This window comes from Strigops habroptila, chromosome 1, assembly GCF_004027225.2.
Source record: "Strigops habroptila isolate Jane chromosome 1, bStrHab1.2.pri, whole genome shotgun sequence".
Classification (NCBI taxonomy): domain Eukaryota; kingdom Metazoa; phylum Chordata; class Aves; order Psittaciformes; family Psittacidae; genus Strigops; species Strigops habroptila.
Window position 1 is genome coordinate 43,081,972 of NC_044277.2, and position 27,529 is coordinate 43,109,500.

General features: G+C 38.6%; 1 protein-coding gene across 1 annotated transcript in view; it reads left to right on the forward strand.

The window, feature by feature from the left end:
* LOC115619745 (ethanolaminephosphotransferase 1-like) overlaps positions 1–27,529 on the forward strand; it is a 53,263-nt gene that overhangs the window by 16,245 nt on the left and 9,489 nt on the right. Inside the window, exons 3-6 of the mRNA XM_030512531.1 lie at positions 4,907–5,015; positions 7,104–7,178; positions 11,591–11,859; positions 17,655–17,763. Coding sequence (XP_030368391.1) covers positions 4,907–5,015; positions 7,104–7,178; positions 11,591–11,859; positions 17,655–17,763 — 562 coding nt within the window. The remainder of the gene's footprint in view (positions 1–4,906; positions 5,016–7,103; positions 7,179–11,590; positions 11,860–17,654; positions 17,764–27,529) is intronic.

Below are 27,529 nucleotides of genomic sequence, written 5' to 3' on the forward strand. Positions count from 1 at the left end.
GAAGCAATGACTTCTGCATCTGCCTTGTTAGAGGAAATCTTTAAATTGCAGCAGACTTGAAAACAAACCTATATACAAACAAAAAGGATGTGCGTGGTCAGAGTGCTGTTGGATCTGCCGTCCTTGGGTTCTATAATTCAGGTATTGTTTATGCTTGATATAGGAGGAAAATCAATCTCTTGCTCATAACCTCAATGTAACTTCATAAAAGTGTTTATATGACCCAACTTAAGAATTAAAAAACAACCCGCACAAGGTATGAGAGAAAAGCAATTAAAAGATGAGAAACTGAATTCAACAATTCAGTTAAGAGGCTCTGTTTTCTTTCCCATCATAATATTGAGGAAAACAATGAAGCAGAAAAGCCCCCTCAGCACTCTGGAGTCTGGCACAGCAGGTGAGCATAGGCTGTACTGTGTGCTTGCACTTTGGTTTAGGAAATCCATGGATATTTATCCACTATCAAATTCAAGGGAGAGTATTATCAGCTAAAAACTTCCTTTGGAGGTTAAATTCTTCAAATGGTTGCACGGTTTTCCCAGAAGAAAAGCAATGTTCTTGACTGTCCCCATGTAGCATAGGGTGATAGATCCTATAAAAAATGTGACCTCTTTAGATTTTTTTAAACCTCCTTAAATTTTAGGTGGACATGATTTTGTTCACTTCTTGCTGGAGGAGAACCTAAACCAGAGCACAGGACTGAAAACCTATTTCAAAAGCTGGGAGATCTGAGTACAGAACCAAAGGCTGGAATGGGTGCTGTCTGTACTTTGATATTTGTTTGGTTTGAACCCTGAAGATAGAGCAATGAACATTCTGCTTTGCCTTCTGGTGCAAGAGCAGCATTGCAGGATAATTCTCAGTGATTATCACAAGGATTTAGAGGGAAATTATATTCTTTCAGTTTTTGTAGAAGTAGTCATACTAACATGAAAAATACTGCCAGGTAAAATTGGACTCCTACAGAGGAGCTGGGAATGCACAGCTGCAGAAGGGAAAGCATATGTGATGGAGATTGCAGCAGAGTCATCCTGATTGCTCCCAGAGATAAAAATCAGAACGGGGAGAGCACATATGAATGAGTTAGCTTTTGGTTTCTAATCTGGTGAAAATAAACATTCCACAGGGACTGTTTTTACCAGATTCTAGAGGCATTAAAAGTAAAACAACCTAAAATTCACAGAGCCAGGCAAACAAACAAACAAATCTATGAGAACAGAGGCTTGGGATTTGATTCTGGCCTTTCATCTGTCAATTTAGTCCTATTTGCAACACAAGTTTATCTGTGTTCCACAACAGAATTCATTGGAAAGTATGTCTTCTATGTATGAGACATTATCATTCATTGTAAGATGTATTTCCTATGTTATGAGAAGTTAAGAAGAGCCTGACATTAGAGATGATGTGGGAATTTATGAGTTGGGAAGTTGACATAATAAGAACTGAAAACATATTGTCATAATCCAGCTCATTTGCCTGTGTTGGGGATGCTAGGAAAGCAAAGAATTTGTGCATTTAAGTTAGAAATTTGCCTGAAAATCCTGAGCATCACCTTCCTCCCTTTCCTCTTCCAAGGATGTCTTTCTTATGCACTGTATCATGTGCTTGTGTCAGTTTCAGTGTGGTTTTTGGATGTATGTGGTTCAGAAATGTGCTGAATCTGATGCTAAAGCAGAAAGTGAAGGGTAGTGTTTAATGCCTGGATTCTATAATGGGCTTGAAGTGCTCTGAGATACTCCTGTCTGTGGCAACTTTTCCACATTGTACGAAACTATACACCTATATGAAACTACAGAGTAACAATTAACTTTCTCTACATGTTGTTTAAAACTATTCTGATTTTGTAACTGTAGGTGTTTTGTCTTTTATTAATTCAGTGCTCTGTCCTTTTTCCTTTAATTAAAATATTGTATTTTATAATAAGGCGCAGTCATGTGCTCTCTGACACTAATGGATAGTATTACTTAGCTACTACATGAACTGAATATTCCTCCTCTGTTTGTATTCATGGGAAATCACATTTGTGCAGGACAATGAGAGGAAAACGAGGAAATTCCGCTAGGATACACAGAGGTGTGTGCCAGCTTCACTGAAGTCAATTACTTCCCCCTCTGGTGCTTTTATAATCTTTGATTTTATCACTAGAATTGGGCATGAATAGAATTTTAGTGGTTTCAAGTGACTTATTTAAGGGATATTTGAAGTTTGAGCAGAGCTTTACATAAATATGTGTACTATTTATTATTCAAATAGACAGTTGTTACATTAAAACATTTGCTGTTTGTGTTAAGGCTTTTAGCATGAACGGCTGTGGACCCGTTAAAACAGAAATAAGTATTTTGTGGAACTTAAAGTTTTTAAAAATGTTTCTGCAAGACAGCAGATGTGATTCTCCCCAGAGGCATCTCCAGTTGTATTAATCATGTAGTGCATTGATGTATTAGACTTCTACTGTCTGTTAATCAGATATTAAAGATTGCAAGATATCATTCTATAGGAAACTAGTAAATTCAGGCTGTATTTTTCCAACGTATATAAAAGTTAATCTTTAACATCCTGTAATTTTTGAATTGTGAAATAGGCTGATGGCAGTATAATACCAACCAAAAGAAGAAGGGGCATTAAATGTAACAAAAGAGATTCTGCAACTGGAATACTTTCCAGATACCTTCTAAATACCTAGACAGATTAGGTTCATTAAGGATCAAAAGAGTTTGCTTAGGGGTTTAACTGCAGGAGAGGCTGTTTTCCTGAGGATACATCTCCCATAACTGTTTTTCACGGTGTGTCTGCTAGCCAAAGGGATTGTAAGTATCCTTTGATGGTTTCCTTCTTAAAATACATGATGTTAGCAAGAAAGTGGGTTAAAGTAACCGCCTCATGTTTGCACTGCGTAAGCATAAATCATTTCCTTTAATAACTTAATAATGACATTGTGACTACTTAGAATGATGAGCCTAATTAGAAAGCAGACACTTATGGTGCCCTACTTTATTTAATAGTCGACAATTATTATGAATCATACAGGAGAAATCAGTCATTTTAAAACAATATATTGCATGGCATCTGTATATCCATGTAAAAGATTCATTCACAGGTTGTCTTAACTCACTATTTTGATCTATGTTTTAGCTTAAAAGACTGATCTGTGATTCCTTCAGTGTCTGTCTTTATTTCATGTAAGGTCATAGACATCAGAAAAATTCCACAGCAGGCAATTCATACCAAGCCTCCCTCTTACAAGGTTTCTGCATCCCCTGGTAGCAAAATTAAGAGATGTGCTGCTGTTGCTGCATGCTGAGCGTGCAGCCACTGTAAGAAGAGGGGACCATGCAGTGAAGAGTTCCTCCTTAGGTGTTCTCCTAAAGGAGCTTCAGGAAATGTTTGCTGTCACTTTTTCTTAGGGATTTAGAATTGGGCTTTTGAAGGCTCAGAATGATAGATACATTAATTTTTTTTAATTGTATCTCTATGTGTTCCATGATGTATTTTAAATACTACAAAAGCTGACATACAGTATCTTAGAATCAGTGATAAAATCCTATTCATAAGGAAAGTGACTATCAGATTGAATATTTTTCCCAATGTTATTAAAGAAAATATAAAGAAATATAACTGAAAAATATTCAGGAATTGTCATGTGAGTTTCGAACCCTTACACTGTACAACATCAATTGCACCATTTTTCCTGAATATTATTACTTGTTCTATAGTAGAAAAGAAGATCTAGTCAGGATAGTCAGCCCAAGCATTCAGATTTATATGCAAATTTTTCATGTAGCAATAGGATAGAGGAAATGTAAATATGTATGCAAAATAATATATATTCATGTCTGTCCATCTAACTAGTCCAAAGAAATTAACAAAGCATTTGATTTCAAAACTGTTATTAGTATCTGAAATGATTTAACTTTTTTCTTTAAAATTGTTTTGTAATATTTTATAGTGTTGAAGTACTTTATGTATATTTTCAATCCTTAGACACTCTGAAGAATTTGATTATAAGTCTCCAATATTTATATGGCTTGAATATACTGATACTGAATTTGAGTGATGGTAGTGATTGATACTTGTATTTCTGCAAGTACGTTCTGTCTAAAAAACATGTAGGAAGCTGTGTATGTTGCTTCTGAAAATATTCTGGAGAAAGTGTATTGCTTGGGAAGAGTGTTATCAAAAAGGATCCCTGTTGCAGTGTAAGGAATACCTTGAAGCCGCAGGGGATGAATAGCTGAGAACAGTTAATGGGGCAAAGAATTAGAGGCTTAGGTGAAGTCAGAGAGTCCTTTTCAGCACTCTACAAAGTAAAATGAATTAATGGAGTGTTTATAATTTATGACTAAAGAGGGAGACCCTGCAGAAAGCTACTGTCCAGAGAAGTAGGGAACTGCTTTGAACAGGGAGATCTTCTGAGTCTGAAAGCGTAATGCATTCCGTGCCTGACTTTTTGTTGATTTTTTGAGTTGGAAATTATTGACTTATTTTAGAGGAGGAAATTTCCTTGTTGTTGCATGGGAATAGAATGCTTAAGAAATCTGCCAGGTGGACGCTGAATTACCACACTGGGGTGCTGCAGCCTTCTTTCAGTTGTGATACACACAACCGTGAGTAGCTTTCTTTGGTGGCTGGGAAAATAAGGATAATGTATAACATAGGATATGCAACATTTTAAAATGACATTTTTACTGCAGTCACAGAAAGCAGAACATTACATTTGAAAATAAATTTCAGGAATGAAAACTGTAGTTTAATTTGAAAATGGGAAAATATGCACAAATCTGAACATTGCTGATGTCATCTACAGGCTTCTCGTTTCCAGATAAAAATTAGAAAATATTTAATTAAAGTAGGACTTACAATTTGAAATAGAATTTTTCTTACATTTTTTTCTTTCTTTTCTTAACAGATAGTGCCTTTGTGGGTCGCTCCCAACGTGTTAACATTCTCTGGATTTGTCATGATTTTAGTAAATTATTTTCTAATATCTTGCTATGACTGGGACTACACTGCCTCAGGTAAATATCCTCATGTTGTATGATTAGTGAGCTGCTTATGTCATACTTCTGAATTATAAAGGGAAGTATCAGATACTTGAATCTTCCACTCATTCCCTTAATGAGGCTCCATGTGCATATAGGGGGATCTGACCTCACACATGGCAATATAAATTTAGATCATTTTATTGAAAAATGTTATTTAATTTCCTCCCTAAATATGGGTTTCAGCATGTGCTGCTTGAAGTCTGTGATAATATCTCATTTTATTTAAAGTGTGTTTTAGGATTTAAATACACAGCCAAAACCAACCCTAATATTCTTCATAAAAATCTAATGGGTTTCACATTTCCTAATACTAAATGGGTGCCTGAACAAGTTAATTTCCCTTTCATTACTCCACCTCATTTGAGGCTGCTTCTAGACGAAGAAGAAATAGTTCTAAACAAATGTCTCTTGAAATGATGACTTTCAAAGTCCAAGTCCATATTTGCTCCTTGCGGCAGACCAAGTCAAAAGCTTTTTGGAGCAGATTGCTCCTGAGCACAGGGCACATTCAGTTCTGGGCTTCTCAGACAAGCTCGGAGCCTCCAGAAAGTAGTAAGCATCTCCCAGGTGATTTATATATAAAAAGCTCTGCTTTTCTTTAAACTAGACAATTTGGTGAAGACCTAACACTTTTATTTCCTCAAACAATTATGTTTGGGTTTTGTGGTTTTTTTTTGCTGTCTTTCTTTTCTTACACCTGAGATTAGGTTCAGGAGGTACCCTTTGGGGTGAGCTGTTTGTACGTTTATAACAACAGTTCTAGAGGCAAGGATACTTATTAGCAGTTTTGGTTCAAAAATAATCCTGTATGAACATTAAGTTTTCAGTACCAGCATGTTATGTAGTTATTGGCATCCTCCTTATACATTTTTTTTGGTTTTTATCAATGCAGCTGATATTTACCAAGTTCTGTAACAAAAGAGCATCCAGCACAGATCTTTTAATGGTGTAATTTTACCCTGACACATTCCCAGTAGACACACATTGAACTTGAAGACATTTAAAATGGTGATTAAGTCTGTTAGAGCTGGGACATCTATATGTACTTTGCAAGCCTCTTTTCCATTTCACATGAGAACAGCGCCCATCATTTCTCAATTGACTGAAACCGTTCATGCAACCTAATGAGCCTTTTGAGTATCATATATCAATCCCATACCTAGGATCAGAAATAAAGGACTTCATTTCCTGGACAGCTGGTTTTCATTCTACAGTTTGCAAATTTGCAGCTAGGATTTAGAACTTGCCATCTTTTCTTTCAGAGTGGCAAGATGAGGCATTGAGAGAAAGGTGGTCAGGGCACTGCTTTAGGTACTGGCATCTCCCTGACCAGCAAGGGCACACCTCTGTGTGCAAGCATTCCTTGTGTTTGATGCCGAACGCCAGAAGCCTGAGAGGGCTTTGCATTTACAGTTGTTTAGTGCTGGTGTAGTCCTTGCTGGATTATATTTAAGTTAAACAGAATACTCTTTGGAAAAAGGATTGGTTTCAAAAAGCAATGATAACCTTGCACTATTGCTATCAGCAGAACAATAACAAAGCCCTGGGTTCTGTCCAATTCAACTTTCTTTTTATTTTTTTTTTTATTTTCAAGGGGAAAAAAAAAAGGGGGATGCTAATATCTGTCCTAGCCAAAGGACAAAAATTTCCTGTTCAGATCTGTATGGTAAAAGGGCTACGCAAACCGCACGTTGGCATTAATAATAATGATCATGCTTGAAAAGTACTCTTTTTTTCTCCTTTAAATATTACATTAACTCATTTGTAGATGGATAGTCTTCCCATGACTGTGAAAGCTTTTGCCTAGTTACTGTCATTGTTTTGTGCAATACCAGAGTCATTTCAAAACCAAAACCCCTCTACCTTCTGTCCTTTATGGTGTAAACACATTCAAGCCTGCTCACTGCTTCTTTGATAGATCTTAGTGGTGAGTTAAGGTCAAAACTGACTATTTCAATCTGTTTGATGTGGTGGCAGCTTGTTCATATGTATATGCATATCTCAGTGGATTTCTTTGATGTTAACCACAGTTACACTGACTCACTACTGGATTTATTTCAGGTACCAGTCCTGGACTTGTTCCCACCTGGGTGTGGCTGTTCAGTGCTTTTACCACCTTTTGTGCTTATGCTTTAGGTAAAGTACAATGAAATAATTTACATGTCTGGCACCTTCATATAGTTTTATGTGCTAGTGCACTACTGCTGATGTTGAGATGAAGAGACTTCGTGGATAAATTAATATAATTATATATTAGAGGTTCTACGCCTGTAGCTCTTATCCCTCTTGAAAGTTCAAATTGTTTTAGAGGAACAATGGAAATCATTATGTAGCAGTAGTCATTGCTGTTTGGCTTCATTAAAGATCTTTGGCCCCCACTGATGACATTCTGAGAAGCTTCCTGAGACCTGCATTAACGGAGGCTGTTTTCAAAGACAGGGAAAATAAAGGGTAAAGCAGAGAAAAAGGAAAACGAGTGTAGCATTGTGTTTGAAAGTGCTAGGTGGTTCAGTGCTTAGGGTGTGTGTCAGGAGAGATGATATGAATGTGGTGACAGGCCTGAGCTTCCCATGGAGATGAAGTATCTTTTTTTTTTTATTTCCTGCTGCTGTTTTTCTCCCTCATAACACCTACACCTCAGTTTCAGTCTCATCTTCCATTTTTACTTTTTATATCACACTGTGGCTGTATTTTTAGGTACATTGCACCTTGCTGTGTAGTGGTGTGAAGATGTAGATCTAAGCTGATGCAGATGTGGGAGTGAGATCCACATTAGCATGGTCTTTTTGCTTTTTCCCATTCCAAACTAGTCTCCCCACAATGTGGTGCAGCAGAGTTAATTTTTTGTTGGCCTCAAGGTAGTATAGTTACATGGGCTGCACTGTGCTATGTAAATGTACCCTTTCTTTGGAGCTGGTTCTTACAAGGCCCTGCACTGCAGTGTGTAGCCATATGTTTTGTGCCAAAGTTAAGATACCCAGGCTAGATATATATGTGTTCTAGATGTACACTGCAGTGTTGTGCAAAGATGCTGGCCATTTCTGGTGTCAGACCCATGCATGTAGAGCCATCTTGATTAACCTGGGAGTATCCCCTTGTGCAGACATCTCTCTCTGCATTGTAAATGCCTTGGCATTTCTGTTCAAGTGGCAAGTTTGTGCCAAAATTATTTTGTTCAGAATTTCTTTGTATTTGTACCATAAAAATCACTGGAACAATTGTCCCTTGAGTCTGACTACCAGTCAGATTTCCCTAACAGCTCTCTATAATCATTAGCAGAAGCAGCAGTTTCTTTTGTGAAAACAATTCTTTATGTAATTGTATGGAATTTAATGAAGTGACTATTGTTTCATAAATAGGAATTATATATCAGAGCTGTTAGTTTATGACACCACTGAAAGCTCATTGGAAATTCCGCTTCTGAGATTCTTAATGTACATTATTTGCCAGTGAAGCCTATAGTTCCTAATACTTGGAAGACAAGGAATATGATGTTGACAATCAAAACTATAATGAACTGATGTACATGTAGATTTTTATGTCTGCCATCCAAGCCACTTCATAAAATATTTAGTCTCAGATTTAATTCTGCACGGCCAAAGTTTTCCCTTTGGATGACTGCAAAGAGCCATAATAACTAACCAAATATGTAGCTTTAATCTCTCTCAGCTTCTTTTTAATGACACAGTTGCTCTCTCCAAATTCTCTAGCATGCTGCTCTTTTTCTCCCCCTTTGTTAAGCTGGTTTGGTATCTTTTCCCCTTCTGTAAAATGGAGTACTCTTTGCTGTTATTTTGAATTCCACTATTTAAAAGTTATATAAACTTTAATAAAACTGAAGATTTATAAACCTTTATGAGACAAAACTGTAATATAATAATTCCAAAGCAATGGAAGTGTGACACAGGGTATGTCCACTATTGAACAAACAGCGTTGCTGGCATGCATAATTTCAAACTGAAACCTAAATCAGAAAGTATTTTCAGTCTTTTAAAAAGCTAGTGAAAACACATGAAAAATGTGGGTAAAGATTTGTGAGAATCCAGTTTTACATATGCATTATACAGTTCCCATATTTTTCTCCAAGCTCATTATAATTAGAAGTAATGTAATTTATGACACAATTATGAACTCAACTTTTTTTAGTAAAACTAAAATTCCTGCAAAATGAAAACCACTCTTTCACTGTGATGTATGTATTTCAGTATCTAATATGAATATTCTTTTGGGACAACCTAAAATAATATATGAACAGACAAATCTATCATTCTCATTTTTAAAAAGTACTGTGCCTATAAATGAAGTCTCTCCAATTTGGGTAGATGTTCTTGAAATATAAAAGACCATAAACTGTTTAGGGATATTTACATACCTATTTTGTAGTTAAGTTTCAGAAATATCCTTTAACAGACTAAAGAATTTCTACATTTGTAGCAACACTATTCAAGTAACCTCAAATTTATACAGTTTTCTTTCTGCACATTTCAGTAAGATGCCGACAACTCATATTTGAGATCCTCTATGAGATCTGTAATTTTTAGAGTTGTAAGAACTGTCTCAAGAGATTTGTATTTGAGAGGAGGAGATCTCACAGCTGTTTAGGTATTCCAATAGGGAGTCTAAAATCTGTACAGAATGAAATCCCATGTTTTCCTGGTTTAGATCCCTGAAGTTTATTTACATTAAACAAAACTCAAAGTACTGCCAAATAATCTGGAGAAGTAAGTAGCATATGATCTATAGCAGCTGTGGAGTCTTTGGTCTCACTCTGCTGAGCTGTATCTCTAGTCAGTTTCGGGTTACTAATGATCAATAGCTAATAATTATTAGCTACAGTACCTTCCAAGTAACGTTAAAGAGAAAAACAAAAGTCTCCATGTTATTTTGAGATTTAGAGTAACAATAAGTAATCTGTAAGGCTTGTTCTGTGTAATTTTTCCTTAGAGATTCGTTCTGCATATTTACGCTTCAAGAAAATGTTTCTATTTCTCACCAGCACAGGCTCAGAGAAGAGATTAAGGGTATGGTTTGGCAATACATCTAAGAAAGGTTACAGCTGCTGGACCCCCTTCCTTCTCCTCCCTGCATTCGCCGCCCCTCCCTTATGCCACGTCCCTTCCTTTTTGTACCATTCACAGCGCCAATTCTGTTCAGCGACCCAGAAGAAAATGCAATGTTTGCTGTCTTTCCACTAGCTGAGCAGGCTGAGAGTTCAACAGCAGTGAACTTTCAGATCGATTCAAACTGTATTGTCCAACTGCATACTCAGAGTGAGATCCAGTAGAGTGTTTGGGCATCTTTCAAGAACTTTAAGTGATCAACACATAAGTCACCTTAACAATAAGGTATTTGTAGAATCATAGAATCATCTAGGTTAGAAAAGACCTTTAATATCTTCAAGTCCAGCCATTAACCCAACACTGCCAAGTCCACCATTAAACCGTTTTCCTAAGTGCCACATCTACAGGTCTTTTAAATACCTTCAGGGATGGTGACTCCACCACTGCCCTGGGCAGCCTGTTCCAATGCCTGACTACCCTTTTGGTGAAGAAGTTTTCCATAATAGCCAATCTAAACCTCCCCTGGTACAGCTTGAAGCTGTTACCTCTTGTCTTGTTGCTTGTTGTGTGGGAGAAGAGACCGACCTCCACCTCACTACAGCTTCCTTTCAGGTAGTTATAGAGAGCGATAAGGTTTACCTGAGCCTTCTTTTCTCCCCAGTTTCCTCAGCCATTCCTCATCAGACTTGTTCTCCAGACCCTTCACCAGCTTCATTGCCATTCTTTGGCCCCACTCCAGCACCTCAGTGTTTCTCTTGTAGTGAGGGGCCCAAAGCTGAACACAGTATTTGAGGTGCGGCCTCACCAGTGTCAACAAGTACAGGGGGATAATCACTGCCCTAGTCCTGCTGGCCATGCTATTTCTGATACAAGCCAGGATGCTATTAGCCTTCTTGGCCACCTGGGCACACTGCTGTGTCTTGTATCCTAAGATTTCAACCAAAATACTCTTTAAAACATCTTATGTAGGTACGCACACAAATACATTTTGTGACATTCGGTCCTTGAGGCTCCCACGTAAGAGTTAGTCATTGGGGCATTTAGCATCAGGCAACCTAAATGCCTTAGTGATTCTACTCAATAAGTGGTCTGAAGTCTCAGGGGGTCCACAACACCAATGGATGGGCAAGAAGTCCTATGGACACTTTTCAGCGCTTTCGTTGAGAAACTGATTGTAGGTGCTGACATAAAAGTGTTTAAAGACAAATGGGGACAAATAATTATGAATGTCTTTCTAAGCTCGTAATGAAGGTGACATTTGGTTTAAGAGCTGAGGTAAGGACAGAAAAATTATTTGATAATTGAAGCAAATATTTTACAAGCAATCCTAACGTCTTGGTATTGAAGCCACTGTTGTGCTTCAGTTTGCTGTGTTTGATGTATTTTTCCCATATGTTGTGTGTGGCAGTAGTGAAGTGTATGTGAAGGAAGTTACTCCTTTTGTTGTGCTCTAATTCTTTATTTCTTTTCCTTTCTCAATCCTTCTAGACTCCATAGATGGGAAACATGCTCGAAGGACTCAGTCCAGTACTCCTCTGGGAGAATTATTTGACCACGGGCTGGATAGCTGGGCTACCTCCATTTTTGTGCTTTCTTTTTTTTCTGTCTGTTCCCGGGACAATGGGAAGAGTGGAATTTCTGTATATACAATGTATATATATTTGAGCATTGTCTTGTTTAACTTTATGTGTTCACACTGGGAGAAATATAACACAGGAGTTCTTTTCCTTCCTTGGGGATACGATATAAGCCAAGTGGTAAGTATTTATCATTCCTGCTTTGGCTTTATTTTTTTTAACAGTGTTAGTGTTTTCATAATACTATAGAAATATAAAAATAGAGCTCAAGGCAAATATATTTGGCCAAGATTTTGAATGTGAAATAGCATAACCCTAAAAGTAATTCAGAAATATTTCCTGCATTTGCAAGGAAGGGATGCTCTAAAGCAAATTGTCAGCATCAGAGATTCATTGCCTTTCAGGAAAAAAAAGGCTTGCAGCAGGCCTAGCAGTCAGATATGCTCATGAGAATGTCATTTAACTACGTTTCATTTGTGGTATTAACAAAAATTATCGTGCTATCTGAAGCATAAGCAATTTTCCCACCAACACTGGGTTCTGAGGCACGATGTGAATTAGGTCAAGTAGGATTCATTAACAGTAATCATGCAGTTACACAACTCTAGACCTTCTCATTTCTACCACTTCCATCAAATGTGGTGATGGAAGGAGCACCGTACCTATACAGCGAGCGTTAACTGTTGTCAGGTGAGTTTTACACTTGGAAAAGAAGTCATACCGTTAGAGATTTCCACTCCAGGAATGGTGTTCAGTGATGTGAATTACATATCAGCCCACAGCCAGTACCCAGCTGAGTTCTTGACTGGCTTACAGCCCTACCTTGAGGTGGACCTCTTCAGAAACATTCCCAGGGTACCATGGTGAATGGTGGCTTCATTGCACAAATGAGCAGCAGCAGTAAGAAGCTTGGTTTGCTGCCAAGGGCCCAGCGCTGGAATTTCTGGGCTAGCTTATGTATTTCTTAGATAGCCAGGCTCTTGCAGCCTGAAAAGCACAGTCCCAGTCTTCTGAGCTTCCTGTCACAGGCATGAGATGAAAGGTACAGCCAAATATATATAATTGAAAATAAGTTCGACAAATATTCAAATATGTGTTTTAATGGAAATAGAGTATTTGAATTAATGGCTGCAGATGTATTGCTGTAAACATAATCAGAATCCAGTGGTTTGAGAACAACTCAAGAGATGGTGGTCCAGCTGTGGTGCATCTGTTTTGTCCCCTACAAAATAGGTCCTGGGAGAAGAAGTTGGCTCAGGACTAAGACATTAGGCAGCCAGCTGGTCTGCAAGATTCAGCCATGTCTGTGTAAGGCTTCTTAGTGAAGTTCTTCCAGCAGGAGAGGAATAGCTGTATTCAAACCAATTTCACTTGTTGCTCAGATGATCGCTGTAGATATACATGTGAATGTTTAGAAAGCTCTTTTAGATTGCTACAGCACCCGAACTGTATTCGTGGTTAAATATGGGAGTGGGTATCAACTAGCGGAGCAGTACTGTTAACTCTTGTCAGTGCCGTTTCGTAACCTATGCCTCTGTCACTGCCTTCCCATCTGGCAAAGAATGATAATAACATTTCCTTGCCTGACAGATTTGTGGTGAGGCTGGATTTCAGAAAGTTTGCAAACTGCTTTGATTAACTTGGATGCAAGGTGCTAACAAGTGCTATTTCCTGTCCCCCTCTGATACTGAATTGCTACCCCACATGCTCAGTTTCTAGTAACTTCTGTGATGATTTGCCTGCAGTCAAAATGATAGGGATATAAACGTAAGGATTTTTTTGATGCTATATAGCACAATCATCAGCAGTGGTGGAAGACAGCGCTACTGAAATGTCTGTATGTCAGTTTTCCCACCTGTGAAAATCAGCTTTTGTATTTGTGATTGCCTATGAACAAAGACAAGACAGGACTTGTAGATCAAGGTAGTATTTTTTCCATTAGTCCAAACTACATTTCACGCACACCAGAAAGTTTGGGTTTTTTCGGCTGTACTAACTAGTCTAGTAAAAGATCTGAATTCCCCTACAAAGATTGCCTTGCCCTTGTTTTATAACAGGTGAGGCAATACAATCATTCAGCAAATTTTGTATGATGAGCCCACTATTAAAGGTAGCTCTTCATCTCCAGCTACTTGGAGGTGAGGATGCTGAGGGCATAAGCAAATGGCTGATGATGAGTAAGAAAGGTAAATTTCCCCTTGCTGTTTTTTTCCCTGCCACTTAGCTGCCAGCTATTCCCATAGCCACATTCAGAGGCAGAAAGTGTGGAAGCACTTACAGGCTGCTTTCAGACTGATTCCCGGCGTTTAGTTCACTATTTCATCTGTGGTAATTCCTAGCTGGATTGCTGCACAAATGCGCCTCCCTGCTCTGTCTTGAATAACTTCACCGACAATGTGATGCTATTGCATTGGCATGTCAGATATTCAGGTAGTCTAGTCCTCTGCTTCTGCTTTTAAATTTGATGATAGCCCGGAACTTTGGACGTTATCACCACAAAGCTCAGGAAATACAGTAATTAGTATAAGTGTGCAAATAGATAACTGTTGACCTTAATGAAAGCATAACTGGCATGTAGCTCCCGGGACACCACTGCTGAGTCAGCTCTGCTGTATGTAAACATTCACTGGCTCTGCGTTAACTGCGGTGTAAGAAGAGCTGCTGTTCCTCATGAAAAAATACCTCATTGTAAATAGAGAAATCTGTGGGATTTATGCAGATCCGAGTTTTCTGTGAGTTGATGACTCATCAGAATTGGTCACCTAATTACGGTAGCTGGGCTGTAATTGGCACTCCAATTAGCTTTGATTACAGCAGAGAGCTGTTTATAGGAAGCTGTGGTTTGTAAACTTGAAAAATGGCTGTAATGTGTCTGAGAGATGCTTGGTCAGAGGAATGTTTTGTTTATGCATTCAGAGTCAAGGAGGAGGTGTCTGCAGCAGTGAAAACTCTTCCGCTCTCTCCTCCCTTCAGCACAAGGAGCTACCTTTTGCCGACTCCTCTGGGGGCAGAAGAAGATGCAGAGAGAGGAGCATCTTTACACCATAGCATCTACATGATTTTCATACACCTTAGAGTAAGCACGCCTATTAAAACCCCCAAAAGTCATGAAGAGAAGGCTATAGAAGAAAGCTTTGCTATGTTCTGTGAGAAATTCTCAGATATATCTTGTGAAAACAACCATTTTTGTTCTGTCACAAGCTCAACTAAAGAAAGCTAATACCTAAAGACAAAACTTTCGAGAGAAAATAAAATTTCAGGCTTCCTGCCATATGTTAATTTTCACAGACAGTTTGAGCACCATGCAAATGGAAAATATTTCAACACACGAACAATTAATACTGTTGGAATGCACTAGTGAAATTGAATATTACAGTAAAATTAAAGTTTGGTTGGGTTTTTTTTTTGTGGAATCATAAAAAAATGACAAGCACAGTCAGAATATTTTTTCAAAAAGATGAGAAAATATTTGATTTTTTTAACGTGTGGTACACCATAGGGCATCCTCAATGTACCTGTGTGTAAAACAGAAATGATAAATCATTAAGAAGAAAAAAAATGTATTTACACACTCACACAATCCAGAATATTTTGGTTACAAAGCTTACACCTTCAGTAGTGGAAAGACATGAAATAGATAGTGATTTTTAAAAATCAAATATTTTAGAGAGCAGTTAAAAGACTAGAAGCTGAGAGATTTTCAGGAGTTATATTGCCTTATGGTTAGCATTTTCCTAATGTCACGTTAAAGAAGTATTCTGAATTTACAGAGGGACAAAGGGGATCATGTTGCTGTGATTTACAGAATTGTGGCAAGGTAGGGAGCCACTGCTCAGAAGCCAGCTGTCCTGTTGTTCAGCCGTATCAAATGGCCTACAAATTAACAGATCTTTGTCTGCATAAGTACTCCTCCTCCTCATAGATAAGGCTTTGGCAAGCCAAAAATTTTCCAGGTCAGATGCTGCAGTTGAATCCAAGATCGTATACGTCTGACACTAACTTGCTATAGTCCTTACTTGTGTTATTTAATTTGGACTTATCATTTTGCAAAAGGTTGCAATTATTTTTACTTGCTAAAGACTACATTTATATCTGAAAAGTCATAAAGGCAATCTATGCCAGAGAGATGAGTAAAAAATTATTCAGTTGCTAATATAGCTTAGGTCAAGGGGCACAGCCATTTTCTTATCCTTCCAGCTTTCTAAAGGAGGTCTTTGGGACTCCCTTACTGAAGTCAAAGTTATAACTCCTTCAAAAAGGACACACCAAAAATTCAAAGCCAAAGAGTGTGTTTTCATACACTACATCTGTTAAATCAGAGGCAATCTCAACCTGTGAGTACTGCATCACCAAATCCCAGGGCAGGGGATTCCCCCGAGAGCCCGTTGCATCAATGTTCCTGTTCCTAGAGGTGTGCTGACATCTGACAGGGATACTCATGACTGCACTGCCAAAAGTACTGACTGTAATAATGGATAATACTGAAGTTCCTCTTTTATCACTTGCCAAAAATGTCTGTTCAGAATTCAGCATGTGAGGGTAAATTCAGACTCCATCAGAGCCAGTTGGAGTTTTGCCATCAACTTTGATGGGGCCAGGATTCCATCCGTCATGTCTTATGCATAACATAATGCAATTTCTTCAGAAAGCCAAATGGTAGCTCTGCTGTAGTCAGTTGCAAAACACATTATACACATCCTTCATTTAGACCAAAATTTGACTCATTGTCTTCAATGGCCCAAGATGAAACTCTCATACTAGTGCTTCTGCGTTGCAGATCTGTTGTGCTGCTTGTTCTTGCGCAGATGAATCAAACATCCAACTCTGCAATGCCAATTCAAGCAAAACTCTTCAAAAGTTACATACTGATAGGGCAAGAATCTTGAATTTAAATACAGAGAAGCAGGTGAAGTCAAATATAGTAATATCTATATGTAATAAGGAGTTTAAGCAACATCAGTGTTTGTTACTAAACTGTGATCTTAAACAGCTGGTTATCTAAAAAGGAGATTTTCAGTGTACCTTTAAATTAAAATGCGTGGCCTGGGCTAAGCCAAGAAACATGTTTCAAGGTAGAACAGAGTCCCTTGAGGACATGGGATTAAGGGCATAAGGGCTTGGGAACCACTGCAACAGCATCACTACTGCATTTGAATGTTACACACCTAAAATAGCAGGATTTCACCAATTTGTACCATGAATTGTAGGAGGCGCTACAGGTAATACAATGTGAAAGATATTGCCATAGGAGCTGTAGGGTTTTGACTGCATTAAGATTACTGACCTCAGCTGGGTCACAGAAATAACTCCGAAAAGAGAGTAAGAACTTCATTTATGTCTGCTGAAACTGGTGGCACTTCAGTGAGACTCAGGAGTCTTATGCATGAGTCCTTTCACTCCTAGTCATCACTCCTAGGGATTGACTACGTGTTTCTTTTTGTGTCCTGTAATGATGTTATCTGTCAAACAAATGAAATTTCAGGGAAGGCTTCAGCTCACTCACCTTCTTTTTATTTATTCACATTCAAGTAATTATTATTATTTCAGGTGAGCTTAGGTTTTTTTTCCTCAGTTATTCTGATATGATCAGTTCAGGGGGCTGAACTGCAAAAATAACCACACTGCTAATTCTGAAGTCTGTATGCAGATACAAGAAAGTGCATGTACAGTGGGGAGACCTGGCATTAAAACGGGATTTAAGAATTTTGTATTTTGAAAAGGTAAGTCAGTGATATTTACCACATGAAAACAGATGCACACATTGCAGGGAAGTTATGTGCTTCATGTGTTTTAAATAATTCTGTTTGTGACCCTGAAAGCTGCTTCACTGCTTAGAAGTAGTTGTTTTGGAATGGCAGCATGAGGTCCTGTATTGTGGAGACAGAAGGAAGATAACAGCCTATATTAAGATGATAAGCTAAATTCCGTGCCTTTAGAGGTAAAGGATTAAAACTACATTATCTTTTTTTCTATAGGTATTAATAGCAGCATATCTGCTCACTGGTTCTGTTGGTGTGGAAGTCTGGCACAAGCCTCTTCTCTTTGGTTTTTACATTACAGACGCATTAGTAATCTTACTTATAGGTAAGTGTCCAAATCCATGCAAAACTGTATCGCTTTTTAATTATTTTGGTAAGATATTTCTTATATTTCCTTCTTTTTTTCATATTTTTATTTTTTTTTCCTTTTGTAAGTGTTGGCTAGTGTAAAAAACTCACATGAATAGGCCTGATTTAAAAGATTAAAACTGGAAAACTTTAAAAAAGTAGATAATTTTGGAAACATTTTGCCTCACTGAATTACCATCTGTTACACATAAATAATACAAAAAATGATCCTTATCTGGAACGTCACTCACATTTACATATATTATAAGTTTAATGTTTTGGCCTGCAGCACACTATGCTCCAAAACGTTATAGATAGAGGGAATAAAGACATCATTAAATAGTCTTATGAGGCACAACGGTAAATCTGAAAAAGAACCAGGTGAATTTTAAGCTCTTCTTTAGAATTACTTTCAGAACAGAAGTGATGAATTTTTCATACACAGCAATACTCTATTTGCTCATCGTTTCATACTGTCTGTGTAGTTTGAAATAAGCATTGAACATTTTTCAACTGCTATAGCTAGACTGAAAACAAGAGTAGTTAAATTTTAAGGAGTTAAAACCATGGTAGTCTTAGCTAAAAATGTGTGTGCAAAATGGCTTTGGTGTGTTGCTTGGAAGATGAAGAAGTTAGCATATAAATTTGAGGGATTTTTATATAAGCATACAAGTGATGAGAAGAGCAAACAAAAAAACCCTGTTTGACACAGAGAATTTAGACTTACATCCCAAGAAACTTCTTCAGTCCTTGAGCCAAATGAAAGACTTGGATATATAGGTGCCCACCTAATGCTGACACTAACTAAGAGCCATCTGAGCATTTCAGGGGAGACTTTTGAATCACTGCATTGACATGTGCTCTCAACACCCTTTCTCATGGTGAGGTCTTCAGCAGGTACTGCCTTCAGCCTCAGCAGTGCTTCCTAGAATTCTCAGATTGGAATGGACCCTGCATTCAGGCTGTGCTTTCTAATGAGTGCAAGTGTAAAAGGACACGGTTTTACAGTCCTTTGTGCTTTACCCAGAGTAAAACTGACCATGTGTAAGTAAGATTGTATAGTCTTTTTCTTCTCAGGCCTGTTTTAGGCACTCTGAGGAAAAGAAGGAAAGGAAGAGGGGAATAAAACAATGATTGCCTTTCAAGTAGTTAACAACTTCAGCTTGTCAGAGGTGTAGCTATAACACGCCCTCTAGTGGCTGGCAGGGCAGAGGGATAGGGAGTGATTTATGCTCTTGAAGAAGCATTACAAGTCCACAAGAGATGGATGCTGGCTTGCCCACAAGTGGCAGGTTAGGCCTGTGTTGGCATGATGTGCTAGCATGGGCTACTCCATTGAACACGCTTGTTCTGTGCTACACGCATGGCTGCTTTTGTTCCTGTCGCTAGGGCACATTGACAGCCTGTTCAGTGAATATACTGATGGCTTCCCTTGTGCTTGGGAAGCAATGGGTGAAGGTTTAATTCAAACTGTTCAACATATTGGGCAGATTTGTGGTAGGGAAGCCTGTCAATGTCATAAAATCTGCAGAAGTGAGCATCCTTTTTCATATTCTACCAAAACCAGCTGCAAAGCAAGGTTTGATGGGCTATTCCATTAGCATTAGAAAGAAGTACTGCTTCTGTCTCATGTGGTACACTTGCATGAATGGAACTGTGAGCAGAGAATTCAGTATTTCTTCCAGCATTGTCCTAAGCTGAGTAGGCATAAGTAAGAGCCAAAAGATTTATTTTAAAACACACTCTTGCACTCTCTCCACAATGCCATTAGCTGGGCCACTCTTGCAGCTTAGTTATAGCTAAATATGGGTTTACAGTAATGCAAGAAATGATCTTGCTTGACTCTATGTTACAAAATTGTCATAGTGCATAGTAAATACCTTAAAAACAGACACTAAATTTAGATATTAAAAATAAGTAGAATCCTTCCACTGAGGATCATGCTGATTCAGAAAGGTTTGAATCTCAGCTCAGCAATAGTGATTAAGGTGGTTATCATTGGATAACCTGTGTGCAGTGAATATGGATATATAAAGTTTTTAGAAGCTTGCAGTAAATTGCAGGACTCCACTGTGATTGCAGAAAAAGTCTTGATGTAACCTACACCAGTGGCTAAGGCAGACAGGAAGATGAAGTTATTCCCTCTCCCTTAAAGAGGCTGCAGCAAGTGTGTCTTGCTCAGCCAGATCCATTTGTATCAGAAAGCCCCCTCTCTGGCATGCTCAGTTAAATGCCTCTGTGGCTAGTTAAAAAACAAAGCGATGTAGCGGGCCCCTGATGCTTTTTATGAGTTAGTTTCCCAGGACCTTGAGAGGAGCCATTAAATCATAACTGGCTGTCCTTAACCATCTGATGGCATTTAGTAGTCACTAGTGGTCCTTCTAACAATGAACCTGTAGCTGCTCCATCAATACTTGGCATTCATTTCACGCTTTTACTGTTCTGCACACAACAGGAGTTCAGCTGCTGAGCCATCACTTCTCCAAGAACAGCTGGGCTTTAGCTAGTACCTTCTGTAGTGGAAAGGCGTCCAAATGAGATGCACAAGAGTGGAGTTTTTCAGATGTCTTTCCTGGGGTTTCTAGGGAAAAAAGCCCCCACCAAGCAGGAAGACTAGCCCACGTATAACCTAAGGATGAACTCTGCAAAAGCACCTCCTCCGAGGAAGCTGCGGTATCACCAGGTGACACTCAATCCCTGAAAATAATGGACTTTTTATCAGGTGCCAGACCACACAAAGATATACATAAAAGTGCAGAAATACCAGTGTTTACATTAGATGTTTTAAGAAAACCTCCCAAGAGACAGCTTTGAGTATGTCCCTGGAAACTCTCTAGCATGCTGTGAACACCTGTAGGGAGGCCGTGTCTCAGGCTGCTGAATAGAGACCTTGGAGGATTCCCCTGTGAATCAGAGAAACTTCTGCATAGTATTTTATGGGAATTTTTCACGTGCCCATTGTAATTTTCACAAGCAGTGAATGCAATTCCATCCTGCAGCTCCAAAACACACACCTAGCTGGACCCCAAACAAACGAGGAAGGCCATTTTCCTGTTTCCAGAGTGCGTTGTCCTGGCTGCTAGACAGAAATGCCTTTTCTCTCCTAAAGTGAAAGCAGCCAGATCTTTCTGAAGTGACGTGCCTGTGTGCTCAGCTGGAACTAATTACTTCTGTTCTGAACAAGGCTCCTGTGGATGACACTCCAAAAACTCTCTTGGGATTTAACCACAGTTGTCCCATAGCATTATCTGGCTAACCAGGGTCCCTTCAAAGGGCAGCACTGGGGTGAGAGCTATCATTTATTTTCACCCCTCCAGGGTATCCCAAATGCCTAGCATTCCTTGTCACTGTGCTATCAGGTTGAGAGCAATATAAAATATTTACAATAAGCATTTTAAACCAGTCAATTCGTCACATAAAGTCTGTGGTGTTATAGACTTTATAAGAAGGTTTTCGCTGACAGGTAAACATCAGTAGCTCAGGGAACAGCATTATTAATTCATGATGGTTTCTGTCTCACATCATTGCAATTAAGCGAACTCTAATAGCATGTTCTGAATGAAGCATTTTGCGTTCCTGGGACATTCTTACTTGCTCTCTATGAGATAGATTTTATAACGTCTAATAAAATTTGAGTTCAGGCTGCAATCCTTTCCTTAGTATGTCTGGTCTCCTCTACTTGGCTGTTCATTTCCATGCAAATTATTGAAAATTTCCTTCAGTTTATTACATTTATTCAGAATTGACCAGACGGCTCCAAAGTTATGGTGGCATGCACATAAAAAAGCAAAGTGTTAAAATGTCAGCTTCATTCCTTAGGAAGCCAGGTTGGAAAAATGACTCCTGGATGCACAGAAAGATTCCTGCTCCTCATTAGTATTAATTGCAACCACAAGAATAAACATTGTGGATAAATGACCAGTAAAGTGTGGAGTGGATATGTTGTACTTCATCAGCGTGTGGCACATGGGGCAGACAGTTCTGTGATCCAGACATGGTGGCACATTTGAGTCTACTCCATCTGGTCAACAGTGCCCAGACCTGACTAATGAAGCCTGTGGCTTCAAATTTTCAGAGTACATGTTTGAACATGAAACGTGAATGGAGTACTAACATCTGTCAGAGATCTGAAACTTGAACTTTCTTTTAGAGATGGGGCCAAAGCATTCAGAATTTTTTCCTGTGATGTGTATTGGATTGGGTTCTGTGCTGACTTTTGCAGAGTGGGTGTTCCTTGAGGTTCACTCCTTCTCTGAGCTATTGAAGTATATAAAACAAGGAGTAAACACGTAAATGAAAACATAAAAGCTGCAAAAAACTAATGATGAGACCAACCAACAAGATTTGAAACTTGCTGAGTATTTGAATTTTTTCATAGTGGGAAAGCACAGTTAATCCATCTAAACTAGTGCCCTGTCCTTACACGGTGTCCTACAGCCTATGTATCAAAGTAGGACACAGAAGTCCTTGCAGTGAGTAATTATACAGCAGCCTGCCTTTTTATCAGTGTCAGAAAATGTTTAGGAGGCCATGGTCAAATTATAAATTGTTTCTGTCCCATATGGATGAAGTCATTCTGTAGTGATTTCCTATAGTTCTCATTGCAAAGCAGCTGATGGTTCTGCCTTACTGATGGACAGTTGAATGATTAAATGCTAAGTGGTATGTTTTCAAAATGTTATCACTCTGGCAGGCTTTGACTAGCCTTGTTTGAAAAGTGTGGTTAAAGTGAGTTGGCTTTTACGTGTCTGTCACCAATTTAACATTTATTAAAGCATTGTTGTGACAGATTGTACGAGACTTCATTGAAGTAAAGGGTGTGAAATACTCACCTGTCACTTGAGATATATATAAAAATCAGTTGAGTTCATGTTTGGAGTAACTCATCTGAACCAGTCAGAACAATAAACCCAGAAAACCAGAGCACTGAAGGCCGGAGGCAGAACAATGTCACGGGATACTAATGACAAGTGAGAATGGGCTTGGTGGTGTTAGTTGTGAGGAGTCATGTCACGGGCAGTGGGAGCCCCAGAAAAGTCAGACAAGGGGGCTCACCTGGTGGAGTCCTTCTGGAAGCTAGCTTGGGCTTTTCAAATAAAGGCACCGATTCTCTGGTGCTCAATTCTTTCTATGCCCAGAAAAAGAGAATGGTATGTACATGCTGTGTGAACAGGACTACATTAAAGAAGCAAACTAATTTCTCAGTCTGTACTAAATCCTTCCAAATGCTAATTGTTAGCTTACGGCGCAGTCCAAGAGAGATAAATGCAGTATGTACTTCCTAAGACACTGAAAATAAGCTATAACATCAACAGGCAGGATAAATCCATCCCTTTACGGACCTTATACTCAAGAAGTATCCTAGATGCTAAACATACATTAGCTTTGTGCCTGAAGACAGTGTTTATGTTTACACTGTGCTCTTAATCCCTGTAAAATCATTTCATACTGTGTAGATCTTTTTGGGTGTATTTTTCATCTGTCCTTCAATTGCTTAATATATTCAGACTTTACAGGCTCAATTAAGTCTGACAATTATATACTCATTTTCTAAGCTTTTTTTTTTTCAATTACTAAGTGGTTCTAAGTTTGCCCTTTTATATAATAATAAAGCATAATTTTATATTTAGTGGACAGCTCAATATGCAATTATCTGTTTGCACAGCCAATTAAAAGAGTTGTCTTCTCAAGACATGCCTGAGAAAGATCACACTGTTCCATAAAAAGCTGCTGTTCAAGTTACAATTGCTTCTGAATGTTCATCTTTTGATGAAGCTTGCTTCCAGGCACTGATCAGTGTGCTAAACATTCAGTGTGTTAAGATATTTTCGTGAGTCTAGTGGCTCTAAATGTGGAAGAAATTACTAAAAACATGGGAAAAGTATTTAAAGATTTTTCCAAGCTAATATTGAGACCTAAATTTTGGGGGGTTTTTTGTCTGTTGGCTAAGATAAATGATAACATCCCTTTTCTTTAAAGGAAGCATTGACTTTGATGAATTATTAACCTAGAGACAGGAAGACCAAGCAGTATACTGAAGAAGGCCACATGGAGATGGCAATTGAAGAACAAAAGAGGAGGGTTATGGTATTTCATTTGTAGGCTGAAATGCAACTGCCTACAGTTAAGAGTTGATTTTTACTGAACTCAGCTTCTGCAATATGCCCCAGAGAAGGTCTGTGCAGACCTCTTTACTGCCTCCTAAATGGGAGGAATGCTCTGGGCAATCTTTCTCAGGGGGAGCACAGCAGGGGTGGAAGGGTTCTTTTCTGAACGAATTCCCATGTTTCCATTGTGGTGTCCACCTAAAACTACATTTCTGTATTGCACTGTCTCATTTTGAACTGTCAGCTATCAGGAAAAGCCAGTTGTAAACAGATAATACCTCAATGCTTTTTTAAGGATGGTTCACTTGTCAGGAGCTTAACAACAAACACGATTTATAATAGCAAAGATGTGGAGAAGATAAACAGCTAGGGTAAACATTGTCCTTTCTTTAAAGCAGTATAATTCGCTTAAAAGTGTGGCTTAGGTGTCTTGGCTGCCTTCTTGGAATTGGTTCTTTATGTAGTGGTGTTTACAGCCTGTGAAGTTTGGTGTATTTAGGAATGTGGGTACCTGTGGTAGGCTTCCTACCTTTGTCTAAATGCTGGTGTGGGGCTGTTCTCTTGGTTACTGAAATAGCATTTTCTAGAACTGACAGTAGCAACAGCAGTTAGCAGTTCATTTCTGGCCATACTGTCTCTTTCTCTACAATGAGCAAGTCTGTGTTTTGCACAAATGCCTAAGTTAACTCGGGTACATCAGCCACACTAAGTAATTGTGCTGTGTCACAGAAACAACCTGACTGTCTTCACTAGTCTTTCAGCTTAGTTATATGAGGGTTTAAGATGCCCTCATGTAACTAAACTTAAATACATTACTGTTAGTCAGGACTAACACAGGGAACAAATTGTACTGTGGTGTCCACCACATGCTAGCGTTTTGGGGTTTTTTTAATTCACTCAGCAATATAACACAGCATCTCACTGTTTTAGAATTGAATTTGGAATTACAAAATGCAATCTAAAGTTGTCACTAAAATTGATGAGAATTACCTATTTTGATCTCTTTTACATGCACATGTGTATATATATGCTTGTCTGTGTATGTGTGTGTATGTATCTGTTTATGCATGTATATATTTAGAAAACAAGATAATGCCTTTATTTCTGACATGTCTGTAATCCTAAATTCCTGAACGCATTGAGGTTTGGGGTTTGTTCTTAGTTTCTTTGTCTGTTTGTTTTATATGTCTGTTTAATAAGGTTTGCAACTGCTTATTTCTCTGGAAAGGGAGTGAAGATAGTGCAAGGCAAAGGACTGACCACAGGATTGTACCTAAATCTGAGGGTTTGGGCTTGATACCTTCAGCCTAGTGTGACGCAACAATTCCCTGTATCTGCGCCACCCATGTGTGCTTTAGTACTTCTGCCTTTAATACAGGCCTGTCTTCTTACAGTTTGGTCTCAGAATGTAAATCAGCTGGAAAATGGGAAAATATTAAAGGAGGAATTAAAAAATAGTGGAAGAACAGTAGTAGTTCTAATAACACTCGAGAAGCTCTGTTTTCTGTAATGTGTTAAAAATGTTTAATGCACTGAACTTCATTTTTTAATGATTTTAAAACAAAATATGTGCTTTTTAGGACTTTTTTTTTAAAAAAAAAAAGCTCCACCACCATTGGGCAGAGACACCAGTGGCTTTGCTTTCCAGGCTGCACCTTTTGTTCCTCAGATCAGCAGGGAATGGCAGCAATGCGGAAGCAGCAGTTTTGCTCCTGGGCACAAAGGGATCCTTAATGCCAATTAAAAGGCAGACTTAATGACTACCAAAAGCAGCCCCCAAGCCAGGCCTCCTTAGCTAAAAAAAGATGGGAAAGCAACATACTGTAGGAAATGATGGAATTTTGAAAATCCCATAAGAAACAGGGGAACACCCTTTGCTTTCCCTCCTGCATCCTCAGCTCTCACTCTGCTAAAAGCGAAGCCATGTAGAGAGGAGTAACTGGTGTAACTGCCCCATTCGAAAAGTGGCTTTTAGCTAACTGGGGGATTGTTTGTGGTCAGTGTGTTATTTCTTACTAAAATGGCACTTCATAAAAATAACAAATTGTTGGCAGCCATTGCTCTTTGAATTCTATTTCTAGTTCTAGTCTCTATTTCTGTTTCTCTCAGTTGCTTTTCTCCCAACAAATCAAACTTCAGGATTGCAGCAGGAAATTTAGATTTAACCTCAAGAGTCAATGTTTTGTCTCATGTCTGCTCTAATGTGATGCAGATGTTGGAACTGCTGTACGTAACTCAAGATTTTATTGAACTAGCCCTCCCTGCCTAATAGGAAACATAGCTAACCGGAGTGCACATTAAACACAGATCACTCTGAAGGTACTAAGCCTGGGAGTTTTAGAAATATAGTTACAAAATTCATGGGATATTCCTTCAATTGCACATCCTTCAGCTGTTGGATAAGGAGTTTCTGCTATGGTAAAGCATCAGGGGTCTTTATCTTACTTGTTCTAAAAAGCAAAGCCAGGAAGTAAAAATGCAATACCTGAAATTGTTTACAGGCTGGATATTCTTTTTTTCCCCCAATTCTTTGATTCCTCCTCTTTCTTTAAAAGATAACCAGAAAAATAATGGAGAAGTAGATGATCTCTTGCATCCCTTTTTACTGCTCCTGTTTTCCAACAATCCTGATCTCCACTATTCTTGCTTTTTGTTTTAGTTTTCTTTCTCTTGAGTTGCCACTGTGGCCAGAGCATGCTAACCACTTGGGTATGTCTTTGGTGAGGACTGAATGGTAAACATCAACATTTCTGAAGACTCTGCTATGCCGTGTTAGCCCCAGTACAGTGTCATCTGAAATCAGTTCTTTCCTCTATTCATTCTTATTTTTCCTTATTTACAAAAATTGTTTCTAATAATGAGATTAAATTTTGCTACTTTTCTATACAAACAATACACTATGTTTCTTAAATGAGATTTTTTTTTAAGGTAAAACCAGAAGGTTTACAACATCAGAGTGCTTTTCTTGACCATAACAAAATAGGAATCATGTATTAATTTAGTGCACCAAAACAATCCTCATGTCTTTTAATATAAAAGCTGGGCAGAAATATGTTACCTAGAGCAATATCTCCAAGCAGCAAAGAGAACAGGAAAAAGCCCTCAATACACAGAAAATGGAGAAAAAACACAAACCAAGATTGCTCTGCAGGGAAACAGAGATTAAAGGTCTTATATACCTTTTCACCCAGTTAGGCTGACTCCACCTCTGGTGGTGTTCAAGGCCAGGTTGGACAGAGCCTTGGGCGACATGGTTTAGTGTGAGGTGTTCCTGCCCACGGCCGGGGGTTGGAACTAGGTGATCTTAAGGTCCTTTCCAACCCTTACTATTCTATGATTCTATGATACTTGGCTTTTTTGTTTAAACCTCAAACTTCCACTTCTTGCTGGAGGACTTCTTTGACGCTGAGGTGGACCAATGTATTTTGGATGTGGGTGTCAGACAGGGTACAACTGGGTCTTCCGGCATCTCTAGGGTTGCTGGCAGCTGTATTGGTAATACCAGCCCCGATGCAGATAGACACAGTGTTAGCAAAGGCAAATTCCTTGTCCTTTGTGGGTTAAAGCTGAGCTCCAGAAAGGTCAGAGATGTATTAAAAAAATGTAGTAAACCCCCTCACTCATTCAAATGATGGC